Source organism: Microplitis demolitor, chromosome 4 (assembly GCF_026212275.2).
Source record: "Microplitis demolitor isolate Queensland-Clemson2020A chromosome 4, iyMicDemo2.1a, whole genome shotgun sequence".
Classification (NCBI taxonomy): domain Eukaryota; kingdom Metazoa; phylum Arthropoda; class Insecta; order Hymenoptera; family Braconidae; genus Microplitis; species Microplitis demolitor.
In genome coordinates this window covers 8,032,778-8,053,017 of record NC_068548.1, presented here as the reverse complement: position 1 = coordinate 8,053,017, position 20,240 = coordinate 8,032,778, and the positions used below count along the sequence as shown (strand labels likewise).

The 20,240-nt window shown below is 29.2% G+C and overlaps 2 protein-coding genes and 1 long non-coding RNA gene across 13 annotated transcripts in view; 2 read left to right on the top strand and 1 right to left on the bottom strand.

The window, feature by feature from the left end:
- LOC103569411 (acetyl-coenzyme A synthetase) overlaps positions 1-6,320 on the top strand; it is a 59,220-nt gene extending 52,900 nt beyond the window's left edge. For both annotated transcript variants that reach the window (XM_053737872.1, XM_053737873.1), the window contains one exon: positions 33-6,320. In XM_053737872.1, the coding sequence (XP_053593847.1) occupies positions 33-229 (197 nt within the window). In that variant the 3' untranslated portion in view covers positions 230-6,320. The remainder of the gene's footprint in view (positions 1-32) is intronic.
- LOC103572914 (probable G-protein coupled receptor B0563.6) overlaps positions 1-8,520 on the bottom strand; it is a 138,546-nt gene extending 130,026 nt beyond the window's left edge. For 5 of the 8 annotated variants that reach the window (XM_053737875.1, XM_053737874.1, XM_053737877.1 and 2 more), the window contains exon 1: positions 7,248-8,519. The gene's annotated coding sequence lies outside the window, so the exon portion shown is untranslated. Of the gene's footprint in view, positions 1-6,313 lie in introns of all 8 variants that reach the window. The other 3 variants (XR_008403477.1, XM_053737880.1, XM_053737876.1) reach the window with 3 other exon arrangements.
- Positions 8,521-9,604: 1,084 nt separating this feature from the next.
- On the top strand, positions 9,605-19,943 carry LOC128667577 (uncharacterized). Of its 3 annotated transcripts, none has more exons than XR_008403512.1 (4): positions 9,605-9,665; positions 19,418-19,562; positions 19,652-19,720; positions 19,822-19,943. It is a non-coding gene; the product is annotated as an uncharacterized LOC128667577 (long non-coding RNA). The 3 variants fall into 3 exon arrangements; XR_008403513.1 differs by having other exon boundaries at positions 9,614-9,706; XR_008403514.1 differs by lacking the exon at positions 9,605-9,665 and adding an exon at positions 9,721-10,074.
- The last annotated feature ends 297 nt before the right edge of the window (positions 19,944-20,240 follow it).

Below are 20,240 nucleotides of genomic sequence, written 5' to 3'. Positions count from 1 at the left end.
TTTATAATAATCATAATTATTTGAATATGCAGTAAGAGAACGGATTGGACCATTTGCACAACCGGATGTTATTCAACATGCTCCAGGTCTACCTAAAACACGCTCAGGAAAAATAATGCGAAGAATACTTAGGAAAATTGCAATTGGTGATCGTAATGTAGGAGATACTTCAACTTTAGCTGACGAGAGCGTTGTTGACTTACTTTTTAAATTGAGGCCAAGTGCTTGAATAAATTAAGAGAAAATTAGTAAAAAAATGGATAAAAGTATAATTAAAAACCAAAATTACCACTAACTTCATAAAACATTATATAAAATATAAAACATTTAATTTTTCTAGTAATTTTTTCATTTGACGAATTTTTTAATTTGCACCCAAAGAGTTTATAGAAAGTTATTTGAAAACGTAAATATAGCATTGTATGTTTAAATTTATTAAAATAACGCTCAGTAACGAGTTTAAATTTATCATTCAGATCGAAGCAATTATAGTAATTTCATCTATTGACATATAATTTAAGAAAAAAATCAGATTAAATGTTTTTTTTTTTTTGCAATTTCCCTTATTTTTTATCAATTTCGTTTTTTAATGAAACATTTATAATTTTAATAAAACCCTGATTAAGAAAAATGATTTGCTCGATGTTAAGTGTATATCTATATATTAGTCGATTCAAATTGTTTTAAATCATTTCAAATTGTTTTTAATCATTCCAAATCATTTTTCGTAATCAGGAAAATTAAGAAAGTGAACAATGAAAGTAATACCCATATTCCTTATAAACGACACAATATTTATTATTAAAGAGATAAACTTATTATAAAAAAAAAAAATATTTAATGTTGAGTAAAAAAGTATTTAAAAAAAAAAAAAATTGTTATAATAACAATAAAAATGAAGATATAAAAAGTTTATAAGAAAAAATACGCACTAACATCAACGCACGTTAATTATTTGAATGAAATTTTTCAGAAACAATTATGTGGGGGAAAGTGAAGCACAGTGAAAATATTACACTTTATCTGTTTTTAATTAATATTCGAAGTAATTTACTGATTTCTAAAACAATCAGTTATAAATCAGTGAATCACTTCAAACGCTTTATAAAACCAGATAGGAATATCACAGTTAGTAACACTATGTTATCTTTCACCTTTCCCAATATATATATATATATATATATATATATATATATATATATATATATATATATATATTCATGTGAGGGTGCGTCATTTCGGAACAACATTTTTTTTTTAAGTGCACGTGGCAAAAATCATAGTTCAACACAAAAAAAAAGTTTTAGCGCAAGAAAAAAAATTCTATGTCGACTACAGACCCAGCTCATTGAAAAATTTTCCATTTAAATAACACGGGAAATTTTTTTTTTAGCTTTAAGTATTGTTAAATCTTTAACAAATCAATAGATCGAATAGACTAATACATGTTTTTGTCGGAAATTGAACGCTCTATAAAAAAGGTCTCATATCGTTTTTTGATAAATCCATCTGTTCAAAAGTTATTAGAGCTCGAAGTAAAGTTGTAGATCTTTTTACTTTTCCGGTGAAACAATCAGATTTATCACAAAATCTTATAAGGTCTTTTTTGTTGACAATTTTATTTTCTAAAAATTATTATGAGTCAAGTTTTTTTAAATTCCGCATTGTTTTCTTGTTAGTTTCATTTTAATTTCAAGCTCTTAAAAAAGTGGTTCTGATCGATTTCAAGAGCTCGACATTAAAATGGAAACAACTACTCTTGTAGGAAAAAAAATATTGACAACGGGGCCGGCCTTGGCACAATACTGGGCTACCGAGGCTCGGCCTTCCAAGGTTGGTCCGGGATCCGACCAACGTTCAAGTGACGAGCCTTGGTTCGCCAGCCTTAAGCCAAGATTCAGCCAATACTCAAGTGACAAGTCTTGGCTTGCCAGTTTTGGGCCAAAATTCAACAGAAATTTAATTGACAAGCCTTGGTTTGCCAGTCGTGGGCCGATATCCAACAGACATTTAACTGTCAAATCTCCGTTTGCCAGCCTTAGGCCGAGATTCAGCCAATACTCAAGTGACAAGTCTTGGCCTGTTAGTCTTGGGCCAAGATTCAACAGAAATTTAATTGACAAGCCTTGGTTTACCAATCGAAATAACAAATGGTACCTAAAAACGTCTGGCTTCTGTGAATAGCGTAGCAGCCTAGTGGATAAGACGCTTGCCTACCAGCCTTGAAGGACCAGGTTCCAGACCCAGCAAATGCAAAAAAAAATTAGTTTCATCGATCCACCTGATTTCTCCGTGTACAAATTTATTTCCATATCTTACCATCATGCACATGTCTACCAATATTTTTTTTTTAATTTATTTTTAATAAGCATAGGTGTTTATTTAGCAACAGTCGTAGCACAATACTGGCCCTCGATATTGGTCCAATACTTAGATGTAGTCTTGGCACAGCGTTGTCACTCAAGCTTGGCTCGGTGTTATCATTTCGATGCTTAGACAGATTTGGGCGAAGCTTGGATTTTAAGCTTTCCCCAGAGTTGATAAGTCTTGTGCCAAGCCTCGGCCAAGCTTGGGGCTAATGTTTCTTCCTATAAAGATAGAAAACAATGCGGAATTCCAAAAATTTGTAGAGAACAAAATTGTCAACAAAAAAGACTTTATAAAATTTTGTGATGAATTTGATAGTTTCACCGAAAAAGTAAAAAATATCTCTAACTTTACTTCGAGCTTCAATAACTTTTGAACAGGTGGATTTATCGGAAAATGATAAGAGACCTTTTTTGTAGAGCGTCCAATTTCCTACAACAATATGTATTAATCTATTCGATTCATCAATTTGTTAAGGATTTAAAAGTACTTAAATCTAAAAAAAAAATTTTTCCCGTGTTATTTAAATGGGAAAATCGAATTTTTCATTGAGCTATGTCTGTAATCAACATGGAATTTTTTTTCTTGCGCACAAATTTTTTTTGTGTTGAACTATGATTTTTTCCACATGCACTTAAAGAAAAATGTTGTTCCGAAATGACGCACCCTAACAAATATATATATATTTGTTAGGGTGCGTCATTTCCGGTGAAAGTATTTTTTTTGTTGCTCATCAAGCAAAATATTGTTTTTTATGCTGAAACGAAAATTCCTGCCAAGCTTGAATTGACCTTTTAAACTTAAGTTTTTGAGCTCAAACTTGATGAGATTTTTTTTTAACATACAGTAACAATCCGAAGGGTAAAATTGCAAAAATAAAAATATAAATGTATATATTCATTGTATACATATATAATTAACTATACTTTTGCGTCGTTCTCAATTTAAATAAAACGACGCGTCGCATACATATCATTTTGTTCAACAAAACTCTTAGATATAATATCTATAAACTAATTGATAGGCATTCAAAATAAAAATATACAAAATACAATATTTTATTGCATAAATAAGTTTTATGCTAACAAATGTATATAAAACATGTTAAAACTTCAATGATAATTAAATGTAATACAAAGTTGAATCGTCTAATTATTTTTCCGTTCATTTATATTAGCCAATAAAAAACTTATACGTATAGTGGTAAAAAATAATGTTTAAACTACACAGTAATAAGGATTCGTCAAAATTGATACTTGCCTCGTGTAAAACGGTCGATTTACACTTATTTATTTTATTTTAACATAAGTCGTTTGTGTAGAAAAAGTTACACTCAAGAATGTTAAAAGTAACACACACACTCAGAGAAAAATCCAGTAAATCTAACTATAAAATGACAGTTAAATAGCGCTTCAACTATTTTTTGAAGTTATTACAACACCAATACATAGTCATTATAAATATCTCTAAATAGTTATGTTAAATATTTTTTAGTTCACTCAACTATATAAATAGTTGACACTTATTTTAAAAAGTGGTTCGGTTTGCACTTAAAATTAGTGAATTTTCACCAATTTCACTTATTCATGTTTACAGAGTAGCATGGGGGTAGAATTTGTACCTTATGAAAAAAAAAATTTTTTTACTTTTAACATTTTCAGGTAGCCCACTCGTTTTTTAAATAAATAATTGATCAAACGAGTGGTTCTAACGAAAAAAAATTTTTTTTGTCCAAAATCGTGGAAAACATCTTATAATTGTCAAATGTGATTTTTTTTTCTCCACTTTCATTTTAATTCAAAAGAAAATGCATTTTATTTTTGGATTTTTTACTTAAATCACAAAAATAATAGGAAAGAAATTTTTTCAACTTCTGACTTTCAATTAGATTTCGACGGAACACCCTACAGATTCTAGAACACCATTTTTATATTTTTTACTACCTCCCGTTCTCAAGTTATTCGAAGTTGGGTTTTGTACGTTCAATTTAATATTATTGAATTTTTATTACTGTTTATATTGTGTTGATATTGTTCATTAATTAATTCTGTTGTTATTGATTAATTATAAATAAAAAAATCGGTCTGTCGGTTGGCCCTGTGGGCCAGCCCCAAAACTTCCCGCCCATTTTGAGCTCCAAAAATTGTTGTGGATACATTTTCGAGCTCTTCGAGCTCGAAAATACTTTTGTATGCCTTTGTTTTCGAAAAATAACGTTTTTTACCATTTTTTCGACAACGATTTTTCTCGAACGAATGAACCGATTGAGACGTTTAAGGTGTCAATCGACGCGTTTTATTGAGTTCAACAACTGAGAAATAAGGGAGGTTTTTGAGAAATTTCCGAAATACTAAAAAATTTTTTTTTTTTTAATTCTTTCGTTAACGGTTTCTCTTGGACGAATAAACCGATTTTGATGGTTGAGGTGGCATTCGACGTGGACTACAAAGTTTCAGAGCTGATTAGATTTTGGAATCAATCCATTGAGCTAATTAAAAGTTACTTGAAAAAAACATTTTTGAAAACATTGTATTTTTGAAATATCTCCGAACGTACTCTACCGATTCAGCTCAAATTTTCAGTGTTTATAGTAAATAATAAGCCGCGTCGAATGACACCTCGAAGATCAAAGTCGGTTCATCCGTTCAACAGTTACAGAATATTTACATACGTACGTACGTACATACATACATACACTCGGACATCATCTTGAATTTAGTCAGAATAGCTTCCTTGTTACGTCCTGGATGACGAACACAAGTTATTCAGTCCCTTAATTTTGAGTTATAACGTTCTCTTCTATTTCGCGCGTCCCACGGCGGAGTGTAGTTGGCGCTCAATAGCCGTTATGGCTCTCCGTTGGTCGAAAACTGAAAATAAAATAAACCCAGAACCAAATATCCCACCTGGAGATGTCTTGAACCTCCCTGGACTGGCTGCTCTGCTCAGGCTGGGTTAGAAAACCTAGTTGGGCGCCAGTTCGTGTGCCCCACGAACAAAATTAACTCGAAATAACACAACGGAGAAAATGAAAATGAAAATAAAATAAGATGACAGGATAGCGATTTCAGATTTAGGAAAAAGGATAGCAAGAAAGATAGCAGTAATTAAAATAATAAAATTAAATAAATACCGGGTTGATGACCATTTGCTTTAATTATCCATCAATTACTTAAAATAATCAGTCAATATATAACGCATACTCACATACATAATGTCCAAAAAACAATAATAAATCACTTACAAAAAAATAATAGTAATAGTATGCGCATATAAACTTAATTCAAATAATAATACTATTGCATAAACAATAAATGTATTGTAAAACATATAGCTATTAATAATTAATAGTCTCACTCACACGTGAACATAAACAAATGTAAATTAGGAAATAATAGATAAATAATCTTGGATAAGAATTTGAAGTATTTCCCAATACAACTTCCCAGTAAATTCCAATGGTGAATTTACAGTATTTCAAAATAATTCTGTTTTGAACGCAAATAATAAAATAATTATTTGATGAATCAACTCACAAATAAATATAATAATACTTCAAATTAACAATAATTAATAACTCAATTTAATAATACTTAATACGCAAAGTAATAATAATTCATAATCAATATTCAAATAAATAATAATTAATAATTCAAGTTAGGAATAATCAATACGCTAAATAATACTAATTCGTAAGCAATATTCCGTTGAATAATAATTAATAAATCAAATCAATAATAATTCATAAATAATACTCAAATATTGAATAATTTCACTGACTGTATTTGTGTTCACTGGGTATAATATTCACGCATTCCACTATATGCTTATGACCAGTTACTGATACTCAGAATTCTCTGTCTCTCTTACTCTTATGCTATATACAAATGATCACCAACTCGGGAACCAAAATTACACGCCAATGTATTAGCCAAAAAGTACTTACAGTTTACGTATTATTCAACTCCCTTGGTTGCACGCTAATACGGTAAATGTATTTTCCTTTATGCAATTTAACAAATGCTCAACTAATGCCAATGGGTGTATATTATTTACACGAAATACCAATTGGCGACAAATGTATAATTAATTTAATGTAACAGAGCACACACGCTACTCTTACAGAGACTATCCCACGTCTGACCATGGCAGCACGTGAATCTCACGCCGGCACCTAGGCCGACGCCATTTTGTCGTATATCTCACTTCACCCAATAGAGATATACAACTGTCGCATGTTATTGCTTTACAGTACCACCAACGTACTACATAACTGTGGCCGTGTAGTTTATCAAGTTCCCGACGCTAAATGACCAATTGTATTTTCCCTAATTAATTCTTAATAATATTCACCGATAAATCAACCAATGATTTATTCATAAAACTAGTAGATTTATTTATAATAAATAAATCTACGGATGCCAACTGTTGCGTTGACGCGCATGCGCCAACCAATTCAAAACAATCATAAGCACATAAATGAAATGCGCAACTATTTTCCCCAGCGCTACAAAATCCAAATATATGCTTAACTTAATCAGTAAAATCTCCTGATTTAAACACAATTCACACCTAAGAAATCAATTAAGTATTATTAATATAATAATTAAATAAAATCTTATAAATGAACAAACAACAATTATAATACAGTGTCGGATGAGACGTGTGAGCAGCGTGTGCTGCCCTCTGTTGCTCACCGACCTGATGCGAGACTGCCGCGATATTAAAATATCGTGACAGAGTCAAAGCACTTAAGCCATTTACTCGGGTAGCGGGGACCTCGCTATTTAGTGTCGAGTATGTCAATATACGAAAATGAGATGTACGAGATGAATGGATGTGTCTTATCACTAGATAAATGAACAATTAATTTAACTTACGGTTGGTTTATTCAATATAATAAATTGTCAGGATACAAGATTTGGCTGAGCTGGAGACCAGATTGTTGATTGAGATTCGATTCGTATTAAATTGTTGTTGATTGAAATTCGCTTCGAAATAAATTGTTGTCAGGTGGCTTGATAGTTGGTTATGGTTCTTGAATGTTGAGAATTGTTGATGTAAAAATGAGCAAAGGGGTTTACTTATACTGGGTAGTTGACAATCTGTCTGAATATACACTTTTAGGATGACTAAATTTATTTAAATATGAAAAATAACATTTAAAACAGTAATAATATTCAACAGAAATAATTTAATTAATTAAATTATTTGTAATGTCGAATGAAAGAATTAAAAATCGAAATTATTTTTATTTAGGATAATTCACTTTAAATTGTATAAATTCTGAATTTAATTATTAAGGACTCGAACAAAGAAATTAAATTTTAATATTTTCAAATAATGAGATTATACGTAATCAAAAGCTTGATAATAAATGGGCATTGAGGACCGATTTGCGGCGGTTTATATAGGCGCCAATCATAGGCGAGGGGTAGCACGCGCGACCTAAATTTAATTTTGTTACACTGATAGAAGGATTTGTTTAGGAGTAATAAATTGATTTATTAAATTTTTCTCAACTGACTTTTTTGGATTTAACAAATATTTAGTAATTATTAACAATATTTATTATAATGAAATAAGTAACTTCTTTATTATTAAGAAATATTTTTAATGCTAACAAAGTCTTATTAACATAAAAGAAATATTTGTTAGCACCAAACAAGGCTTGTTAATATTTAATAAATATTTCTTAGACGAATTTGTCGGTAGAGGGCTACACACGAGCCTGTAGTGGTGTACACGTATTAAAAGAGCTATATGTGTGTGTCGTTGCGACGTCATATTTTTTACTCCGTTCTAGCTTGCATTGTTGGTTAAACGTAACCTACAACTGAAGCTCTCATATACTTAAATAATATTTATATCAGAAGTGTTTTGTAAATTGTCATCCATATTATAAATATAAAAATATGGAAGCCTTGTTAATTTTATTCAGTTCAATTTTAATCAAATATAAAACCATTAAAAACACATGTACTATCAAACGGATTTTATGTTATTTCTCAGCGTAGTTTAATATAAGAAATTTTAATTTGTTTATTCTAGTTATAGTGTTAATTACTATGAAATTGTATTTTGAAATTAAAAGAACAGAAAATTTTATACGATGGTTGTTTTAGTTATTTTTGTTTATAAATATAAATATTAATGAATGTGTGTAGCTGCATGCAAAAACATATATAGATATATATTCTTGAATTGTGTGATTTTATGAATTAAATTTTAATAAATAAGTTAATAGATAATTTCTTAAATATAAAAAAAAAATTTGTTCAAATAATAAAAAATATATTAAATATAAAATATTCATTTATTAATTATTAAAAAGTGATTCATTAAATGTTAAAAAGTGATTTATTAAATACTAATAAATCATTTTTTAAATGGAAAGAAATCGTTTATTAAATATTAACAAATCGTTTATTAGATGCTAAGAAATATTTATTAAATACAAAAAAATGATGTTTAAGAAATGATTTGTTAAATATTAATAAATATTTCTTAAATAAAGCTCCGTTAAGAAATAATTTGTTAAATATTAACAAATCTTTTTTAATACTAAGAAATCCTTCTATCAGTGTACCGAAAACTAATGTTATTAAGCAGAGTCGAATACTTGCGGGGTGTGGTGTAAGAAAAGGCATACGTGACGATCTCGGATCGAAACTTCTAGAACAATGACAAAGACTCAAAAAAAAAAAAGACGATGGTAAGAGCTACGGGTGGAAGAAAGAGATCCGACCCCATGTTATTAAATAGGAGTTATTTTAGTCTATTAATTACGGGTTATTAATTAGATTTATGGTATAGGTGGTTATTGATTATTGATCCTTTTGTCATTATCTTTCGATTGGTTATAAGTCATTTCCTCCTATCGTCAGTGGTTTAAATGTTACATCTATTTTCAATTAGAATATTCAATAAATGGAAATTATTATTAGGTTCATAGATAGACGCGCGTTAGAGGATTATGGTGACAATTTCAGTTTTTCATTATTTTAATTATTTGTCGAGTTATTTAAAGTTGAATTTAGCGATATTGTCGTAAGTGTTAGAGAGAGAAGATGATCAAGGTGAGTCATGCGCCACGCCTTAGAACGAAGCTTCTAGATCCAGCTCAATGTTATTAGACGAGCCTTATTTCAAGTGGTTAATTACCGATTACTAATTAGGATTAGGGTATGAATGGTTATTGATTATTAATTCTTTCGTTATTAGCTTTCGATTGATTATAGTCATTCCGTTCTACGGTTATTGGTTGAAATGTTGTACTTATTCGTAATTATTGTGGGGTAATTATTAAATAATTTGGAATTATTATTTATTCAATTAGGTAAGTTATTTTACCGGATTATTGTGAGATGTTTAGTTGGTCAATATTTTAATTAGATATCGAGTTATTTAAGCTAAAATCTATCGATATAGTTGTATGTGTTAGAAAGAAGTGACGAAATACGTCAGGCGATACGTTACAAGAAGTAGCAGTAGCAAGAGGATGAGTCATGAGCCACGCCTGAGTTAATGTTTTAGTCGAGCCTTATTTTGGATAGTTAATTACGCATTATTAATTATGTTTAAGGTGTAGATGTTTATTGATTATTAATCCTCTCGTTATTGTCTTTCGATTGTATGGGTTAGAGAGAGAAATGACGAGATACGTCACGCGGTACGTCATAAGAAGAACCTTGGGAGCGCGAGAAGGTAGGCCGTATTAATTCTACTAATGGAAGAAAGAGAGGCAATCCCATGCTGTTAGATGGGCTTATTGTAAATGGTTACTTATGAATTATCCGTTAAGATTAAGATCTGAGAGTTTAACAATTAATAATCTATTTTTCCTTATCTATCGATGGGTTATGATTATTTGTCCCTATCGTTAGTGGTTTCGAAGTTATGCCTGTTTTTGGTTTTAAATAAATAATAATTTGCAATTATTATTGATCTCGTTGGTAAAGGGACACTAGTGGATTGTCGTGAGAACTTGGTTAATCATTATTTTATTTATTAGTTGAGTTATTAAAGATAAAAAGTACGCGCTTACGAATGTATTAGTGAGACAAGGGTGAAGCGAAAGAGTTAGGTTCCTTGCTCGGCCTCTGATGGTTATTTAGTTAATATATAGATTTTTATCTAAACTCGAATTCTATTTTCCCTTATTTACCGATTAATTATAATTTACTCCTGTTGTTATAGCTAAGTAGCTATGAAATTAATTATTCCTTGTTAAATGTTAAGGAATTATTATTATGGTTACTTTTTCTATCATGGTATATTATGGTTGTCCGCTGTTTTAATTGTTATCTTGTTTATTATTTTTGTATCGGTGCGTTGGGATATTGTGTCTTAAATTGTTAATATTTATTTACTAATAAGGTTCTTGGGTTATGGTGCAATATCTACTATTGCGTACTGAGCGTTATTTATGATTTTATTTACTGTCAATGGTGTCGATCATAGATTTTATTACCTTGTTTTTGTAAACAATTATCAGTTTGTTTTATAGTTTATTTAAAATTTTAAATGAATTTCGATATTATTTGGGCTAGTAGATACTAGAAAGAATGTGGAGGGTCCAAGTGAGTAAAATGTAAAGTCAACGATGCATAGATGTAAAGGTTATCGAGATGGTGACACTTGACTTTATGAAGAAAAAACGGAGGAGCATCGCACGGCATTATTTGAAAGTGGTAATATTTGGGTTGCAAGCATTAGGGAGCTTATCACGCTTTAATTGATTGTTCAATTCGTTAGTTAGTTTATTATTTCTTTATAAGTAATAAGAAGGGAAAACTATAGTATTCTTCGTTTACATCAACAAGTTCTGACTACTCCCTTGGTTGGAAGGGGCCACTGGATAAGGCTCGGACCAGGCATTGGCCAGTCGTCATGCCAGAATTCCGAGCCTTAGCTAAACATCGGGCCAAGGAATGGCCCAGGCCTTGGATGATAACTATGTCGCCAAGCCTTGGCAAACAAAAAAACCAGGCTTGGGCCAAGTCTTAGGAAACGAAAAATTGAGCCTTGGCCAAGGCTTGGGAAACCAAAAATCAAGCCTTGGCCAACCTCGGGAAGCAAAAAATCTGAAGCTCGCCCAATGCTCGATCTAAAATATTATTATTTAAATTAATAAATATAATTAAAAAAAATTTTGATCACATTTTTATCGGCATTACATCGGAGTGTAATTAACTAATTTCTGAATTAATGGGAAATAACGAATAAAATTATTTGGGCGCTACCGGGATTCGAACGGAGATCCTTCTGTTTACTAGGCCGGGACGGTATTCACTGTGCTAAATCTGATGTCCAGATAATCATGATTTTTTCGCTTGTTAAATTATTTAAATACAATTTAATACAAAAATATTAGGTCGCAAAGATGAGGTGACATGTAGTTTTCTTTAATGAACTTAAAATTTTCTGTTGAGTAATGGAATATATTCATTAATTTTTAATTTCATGATTTGATATAAATGAATAAATTAAGAGTAAGATCAAGTAGCATTATTAGGAAAGGGTGGGGGGGCGGCAAAAGGGGGTAGAGTAGGCAAAACGGAGTACTCCCACAATATTTAAAAAAAAAATTTTTTTTTTCGTCTAATTGCTATAAATCCGATATGTTTGCGCATTTTTAGCCCTACGCATGACACCTGGGGCAAAATGGACCATCCGAAAATTCTGAAAAAATGATTCATATTTTTATCATCAACTTAAAAAAAATTTAATATATTAATCCATTTTTCGGCTGATTCTCTGTACCTGGGGCTAACTCAGCCACTAAAAATATTCGAGAATAATATTTTATTTATTAATTGATAAAATTTTTGAAATAATGCTAAATAATCTGTAATCTAAAAAATAAAAAAATACGTTTTTGGGTTTGAAATAATGGCAAATAAAAAATATAGAATTGTTTTTTTTTTGTTTATTGAAAAACAATTAGCAATTAAGCTAATCGAAGGGAAACGATTTATTAAGCCAATGATGTGAAATGTTATTTTTCTTCATGTAGAAATTTTTTTTTTTCAATTTTTTTAAAGGGTACCCCATTTTGCCCGCCAAAAATAAAAATTTCATGTTTACTAAAGTTTTGCACATAACAGTAACTAATCAAATGGAAATTGATATTAATCGTATACTCGGTAAACCGTTATGCCCTGGTCTTCTATATATATATATATATATATATATATATATATATATATATATATTTATACACATATAGATAGATACATGTAAAGTTGATAATTTGAATATTAAATAAAAATTTAACCCAGGCTGAGGCGTTGGCCAATGGTAAGTGGCCAAGGCTCGATTTAACAAAAATTAAACTATCGGGCCTGGCCCTGGCCGAGGCTCGGGCCAATCGTCACTACCCAAGGCTCGGCTTAATTTAATGAAACCAATGGAACAAGCCTCGGCCTAGACTTGGGCCAATGGTTAGCTGCAAAGGCTTGGCTAAACGTAATCAATCCATTGGGCCAAGCCCTGGCCGAGGCTTAGGCCAATGGTCAGCTGCCGAACCTTGGCAAGTGACAACAGGGCCAAGGCTCGGCCTATAGTCATCCTTGACGATTCCTGCCTGGGTTATCTGACCTTTGATATATTTCCCTGATTAAAAACTCTGATTGAAACTGATTGAATCTGATTGAAACTCAATCAGAATTCTATCAGTTTCAATCAGAAACGAATTTTCAATCAGAAATGTTCGGGAGCGTTCGAGCGTCCTGATTGACTTTCTATCAGTTACAATCAGATTCTATCAGAAAAAAATATTTAGTATTTTCTGATTGAAACTGACTGGATTTTTTTCTATCAGTTTCAATCAGGTTCAATCAGAAAAAAATAATTTTAATTTTCGAGTATTTTCCGATTGAATCTGATTGAAACTGATAGAGAAAAATCCAATCAGTTTCAATCAGATTCAATAAGGAAATAATAATTTTTAAGAAATAATTTTCTGATTGAATCTGATTGAAACTGATTGGATTTTTCTCTATCAGTTTCAATCAGATTCAATCGGAAAATAATCGAATATTAAAATTATTTTTTTCTGATTGAACCTGATTGAAACTGATAGAAAAAAATCCAATCAGTTTCAATAAGATTCAATAAGGAAATAATAATTTTTAAGAAATAATTTTCTGATTGAATCTGATTGAAACTGATTGGATTTTTCTCCATCAGTTTCAATCAGATTCAATAAGAAAATAATAATTTTTAAGAACTTATTTTCTGATTGAATCTGATTGAAACTGATTGGATTTTTCTCTATCAGTTTCAATCAGATTCAATAAGAAAATAATAATTTTTAAGAACTTATTTTCTGATTGAATCTGATTGAAACTGATTGGATTTTTCTCTATCAGTTTCAATCAGATTCAATAAGAAAATAATAATTTTTAATAACTTATTTTCTGATTGAATCTGATTGAAACTGATTGGATTTTTCTCTATCAGTTTCAATCAGATTCAATAAGAAAATAATAATTTTCAAAAAGTTATTTTCCGATTGAATCTGATAGAAACTGATTGGGAAAAATTCAATCAGATTCAATCAGAAAATAATAATTTTTAAAAAATTATTATTGTAATAAAAATTCGTATAACGACAATGTACAGAGAAATTGAGCTTCAATGTAATATTAAGCATCAAAATAATTTTTTTCTCTCTAAAGTAAGTATTTAATTTGTAGATAAAAATAAAAGTCAACTTCAGGGTTGAAATTATAACTTTTTTTTTATTGAACCTCAAAATTATTCGGTTGCATACAAATATCCCTGATTAAAAACTCCGATTGAATCCGATTGAATCTGATTGAAACTCAATCAGAATTCTATCAGTTTCAATCGGAAACGAATTTTCAATCAGAAACGTTCGGGAGCGTTTGAGGCCTCCGATTGAATTTCAATCAGATTCAATCGGAAAAAAAAATTTTTTATTTTCTGATTGAATCCGATTGAAATATTTCAATCAGATTTAATCGGAAAATAATAATTTTTTAAAAACTACTCTCCGATTGAAACCGATTAAAACTAATTGAGAAAAATTCAATCAGATTCAATCGGAAAATAATAATTTATTTCTCGATTTTATCCCGATTGATCAATTTTTTATTTCTCCGTGTACCATGTTCTACTTGATTTTAAACTATCTTCCTGATGAGCTAGATATAGCTAAAGTCCTTAGTAAAAATGAAACGAGGCACTGGCTAGCGTCTCGCTAGCGTCGCTAGAATCAATGCTAACGGTAGATGACAGACGAGGCGGCCCTCGTTTATTTTTAATAGGGGTATGCGTATTATCTATGAGATACGAGTAGTTTAACATTAGACAGTATAAAAATTGTAAGCTTAATATAGTATAAATCCTTTTTACTGTAGAATGTTCTACTGATTGTATCTTATAAACAGTGCACTTTAGCGATATCACCCTGTTTAGAAAATCTCATAGATTCTCATACATTCCCATAGAGATTTTATGAGAATGAATGAGTTCTATGAGAAGTGCTATATGGTTAAGTATAGGGCCTTATACATACAGCTATAAGAATCTCTCGGATTTTTTTAGCAGGGAAGTATAATAAACAATTCTGTAGAGGACGAAATTTTCTAAAAGATGGGTGCTATGCATCTTTTTCGTACGATGAGCCGTTTTTTTTTTCACTATTAACAAAATTATATGAAACAAGTGAAAAATAGACTTTCGGAGCAGATAGAATCGACATAGATCGAGTTAGAGCAATTTGTTTTATAGACTTTCAAATTCAACAAATTCTCTGCAAATTAAAACTGGTTTCAAAACGATAGCTTAAAATCTGGCTAAGTTATAGCAATTTTAAAAAAATGTTATTCAATTAACATACTTTTTAAATGGAAAAATTTGATACTCGAGAGAAAGTACTTTAAATTAAATTTAAGAGCTGAAATTTTCAGGGAATTTTTTTCTCAATATAAACAACAAAATTTTCTTGTATCGGCTAGAAAAAAAAAATTTCGTTTCAAACGAAGCGGATTCAATTAGAAAATAATCATTCATTTATCGAATATTTTCTGATTAAATTCGACAGACAATTTTCAATCGGATTCAATTGGAAAATAACAATTCAGATAGTATTGATAATTATTAAAATTTGGGCAGATATGAATTTCATTTATCATTAATTCAGCAATTTTTAAAATATCCGAGTATAGAATTTTATCTGTCTTTCCAATTTAATCAATTTTATAAAAAGTTAAAACAAGCATTTTTCAGGATTCTATAAAAACTTTTTTTAAAAAACTGTATTGATTGAGTTTAAAACTATCACGAAAATAAAAGGAAACATCAATAAAAAATTATATATATATTAAGATAGTTAAAAAAAAAAATTTTTTTTTTTTGGTATCCCAAAATTGACAGTCTACCTAAAAATAAAAATTTCGGTACCAATCCAAGCTCTTAATAATAATACTACAGTTTGCGTCAATCAATTTTTCTATTTTCTATTTAAATAACACGGGAAAAAAGCTTTTTATTTTTTAGAATTTTCTAACTTACAAGCCAATCAACGAATTATTATGCACGATAGATATTTTTGTAGGATATTGAATGCTCTACAACAAAAGTCTCATCATTTTTTGATAAATCTAACTGTTCAAAAGTTATTTGAGCTTAAAGTCAAATTTATAGAAAATTTTGAGATCTTCTTACTTTTCCGGCGAAACCATCAGATTTATCAGAAAATCTCATAAAAACTTTTTTGTAGGTAATTTTATTTCTCATAAATTATTATGAATAAATTTTTTTAAAATTTCGCTTTTTTTTTCTAGTTATTTTCATTTCTACGTCAAGCTCTTAAAAAAATAGTTTTCTGATTGATTTTTTATAAATTCTAAAATATATTTTTTGTATTTTAACTTATATTTTTTTAATAAATTTTTTTCGTGGGGGTGTTTAACGCAAGGATTTTCGTATGCTCCAACTAATAGAAAAAAAAAGTTGCTTGAACCAAGAGAAAAATTTCTTAGAAGAAAAGATATATGTAAAGGAGAGGAAATTCACCAGTCCTAGGTAATAGCATTGGGAGTAGTTCGGTGCTCGCCACTAGATAGCGCCTACCACTTGTGACGTGTCCCTGGTAAGAAACGTAGTTCAGACGTATTGTATTCCAGACTTGGAAGCAATTCTGACACGAGCACTCCTCTGTTCTTTGACAGAGTGACAAGTGCCATTTTTGGTGGTAATATAGTATATCCTATATTACTTCATGACATGAAATCTAATTGTTAATATAGATTCAACGTAGATTTTAATATATTTGATTTTTTAATTTTTTACCATTTAATAATATATAAAATTATTTTTTCCCGGGAACCGATAATTTTTGATTAATTTACAATCGAAACCTTCCGGAAATATCTGATTAAATCCGATTGAAACTAATTGAAAGTCAATCAGAATTTTCCGATTAAATCTGATAGGACGTTTTCAATCAGTTTCAATCGGAGTTTTTAATCAGGGTTAGTTTTTAGTTTTTAAGAATTTCGTTTTTATTTTTTTTTTTAATTATACGTCATCTTCGTATTTTCGTATGTTACGCCGTAACATCCTAGAACCTCAAAACGTCGATATCTGTTGGAATTTCGATTTTCAGAAATCGGGGTGAAACCAATAACTTTCCGAATTTTTGAAAATTTGCAATTTTCTTAGCGGGAAGTTAAAAATATTCAAAACTCTTCAATTTTATCACAAATTTTCATAAAATTTTCGATTAAACACTTTAGAGTTACTAATTAATTTCTCTCTTATCAACAACTTGAGAACGGGTGGTAGTAAAAAATATATAAATGGTGTTCTAGAATCTGTAAGGTGTCCCTTTGAAAGCTAATTGAAAGTCAGAAGTTGAAAAAATTTTTTCCCTATTATTTTTGTATTTTAAGTAAAAAATCCAAAAATGAAAAGCATTTTCGTTTGAATTAAAATGAAAGTGGAGAAAAAAAATCACATTCGACAATTATTAAATGTTTTTCACGATTTTGGACAAAAAAAAATTTTTTCGTCGGAACTACCCCGTGTAATCAATTATATATTTAAAAAACTAGTGGGACACCTCAAAACGTTAAATGAAAAATTTTTTTTTTCTTGAAAAAATTTTTTTTTTCATAAGGTACAAATTCTACCCCCATGCTAAGAAAAACAAAAAAAAAGTTTTTTTTTCAACCCACCCTAACCTATACACATGCTTAACGGTGTAAAAATTTCTAAATCACACCGCCTAAATTTAACACGATATTTGGTGTCATTTTCATACCAAAATTTTCACACTGTCATTTACTCTATACCGAGTCCAATAATTTTTTACAGTGTAGAGGAACTTAATTTAAATTTGAAAGACGCACTTAGGTTTACATAACATACAAATAAAGAACCTTATAAGCTAAGAGTAAAATTTTTGTAGCAAAATACCAGAATTACATGTATGCTGTTTATATTGGAACAGATTTATAATTTTTATATTATAATTCCAGCTATTAATATTCATCCTAAATGTATTTTAAAATTCTCGGATGTTTTCGTGAATTATAATTACATAGAAAAAAGTTAACCTAAATCAAAAAAAATATTCTTGATACAAGAAATTTTTTTTTAACTACTCGAAAAATCAAAAATTTCTTACACCAAATAAGTAATTATCTTAAAATTATTACATCTTGAATCAAAGTTTATTTTCTCAAGTCAACATATTTTTATGCTTCAATCGAAAATTTTTGTACGGAAGTGCAGTTTTAGTATTCTAATTTACCTAAAAGAATTTTATATTAACTTTAAATCAGCAGTTATAACAACAACAACTTCTATTTACGATTCAACTGTATATTTTCACATCATTCAAATTTATTCTTTTACAATTGAATAAATCGGATCCAAATACATATAAAATAATATATTATATTCAAACAACCAGTTTATTTCAACCACCAAATGGTGGCTGTTCAACCCATATTTAATTATTATTTATATTATATTTGAGTTCTCATTACATCCAATTGAAATTGACCGATCAACTACGCCAGCACCAAGCCATCAACCAGAACGTAACAATTCTTCGATGAATTTTCTAGATCTCGAAAAAGGAGTTCACACAAAAATAATACCAAAAAAGGCACCTTCACTCACAGAATCTCCAAGACGATTCACTTATTTTATCATAGAAGGTGTAATTAGATCCTCAAGAACGTATAATAAGAACGTGGAGCTACAATGTATCCACGATCTAAGCCCAGGCCTTTTAACTTCCCGCTAAGAAAATTGCAAATTTGAATAATAAAGAATTATCATAACTATTTAAAGTAGTTACAACAACTAAATAAAAATAGTTGGATACAACCATGTAAAATGTTTTACCACTACTATCTGAAACTTGTTACATCAACAGCAAAAATATAGTGATATACGGATACAACTTAAAAAAAATCGTTGAATCAACTATTTCGAAATAGTTAAAAGTATATAATTACTGCTAGGATTTTTTTTTAGTTAAATTGGGTACCAAATAATATTTGATTCAACTAGTTAGTATTTGTTGTGACTACTAAACTTTAATTATAGCGATAACTAAAAATAAATAACAAAATAATTTTAGTTACTTCAACTATTTTTTTAAAGTCATCTGAATAATAAATAGTTACAATAACTATTTGAATTCGTTACACTAACTAAATTAAAATAGTTGTCTCTTTTTAGTTATGGCAACTACTGAGATTTCTTTCAGTATACTGGAATTTCATTTTTTTTAAATCTATCCAATGATTTCAAACTATTATAATCGCATTAAAATTTTATTATGAGTAAAAAAAAAAAAATTAAAACATTAATTTAGAAAAAAAAAACAATGTAGTTGTAATAGAAAAGAATAGCTTTTCGAATGTTAGAAAATTTACCATATTTTCAGCGGGAAATTGATATAAGTACAAGAAGAAAAGTACCCCTCTAAATTATAGCTCCTCAAACTTTAATTTAGTCATGAATTATATATAAATCATTTGTTTTTATTTTTTTATAGCACAATTACAAAATATTATTAGAGATATGGAGATCCAGTGGGGACGGTTAGATGCCGGAATTGATATCAATCGTCAACGTCGATCAGTTCAACGTCATCATGACATCCGCATTCAGCATCTTCAAGCATCTTTAAGATCTGGAAGGTAAAACAACTCAGCCAATTAATGAGCAATTAATGAAATAAAATTAATATTAACTAAATATGATAATATACTCTATTCTACGTTACAAGAATTCCTACACGCTGCAGTGAATCGGGATCTTCATGATTCAATATTTTTAATTTTAAATGATAATCAACGTGAGTCAAAAACTTCCATGTAGACAGTTTGAAAATTATAGATATTTGAACCTTTCCAGATTTTTAATAGAAATTATTACTTTTTTTTTCTTTTTTTGCAGGTGAACAGCTACCAAATATTGGCAATATTGAACATTTAAACCTCATTTTGCAGGATCATTAAGAATCTCTCTATTATGTGTTATTTTGTATTCCATTTGATATTTATTTTTATTTAATAATAAATTTTAACAACCATTAATTCCTTGCAGTTTTATTTTTATTTATTAAATTAGCTGTTAAAACAACTTACCTGTAAATTTCAAAATTAATGTATAGAAATTTTATGTTTTTTAAACAAATTTTTTCAATTAAAGACATAAATATACCTCAATTTATAATTATAAACTTATAATAATTATAGAACTATTAAAACATCCGTACATTTAGTATTTTTATTGTATAAAAGTTGTTAATAAATTATTTTTTATATAATATTTGAATTATATCTCATTATCTTAATTAAATACTGAGATAATTT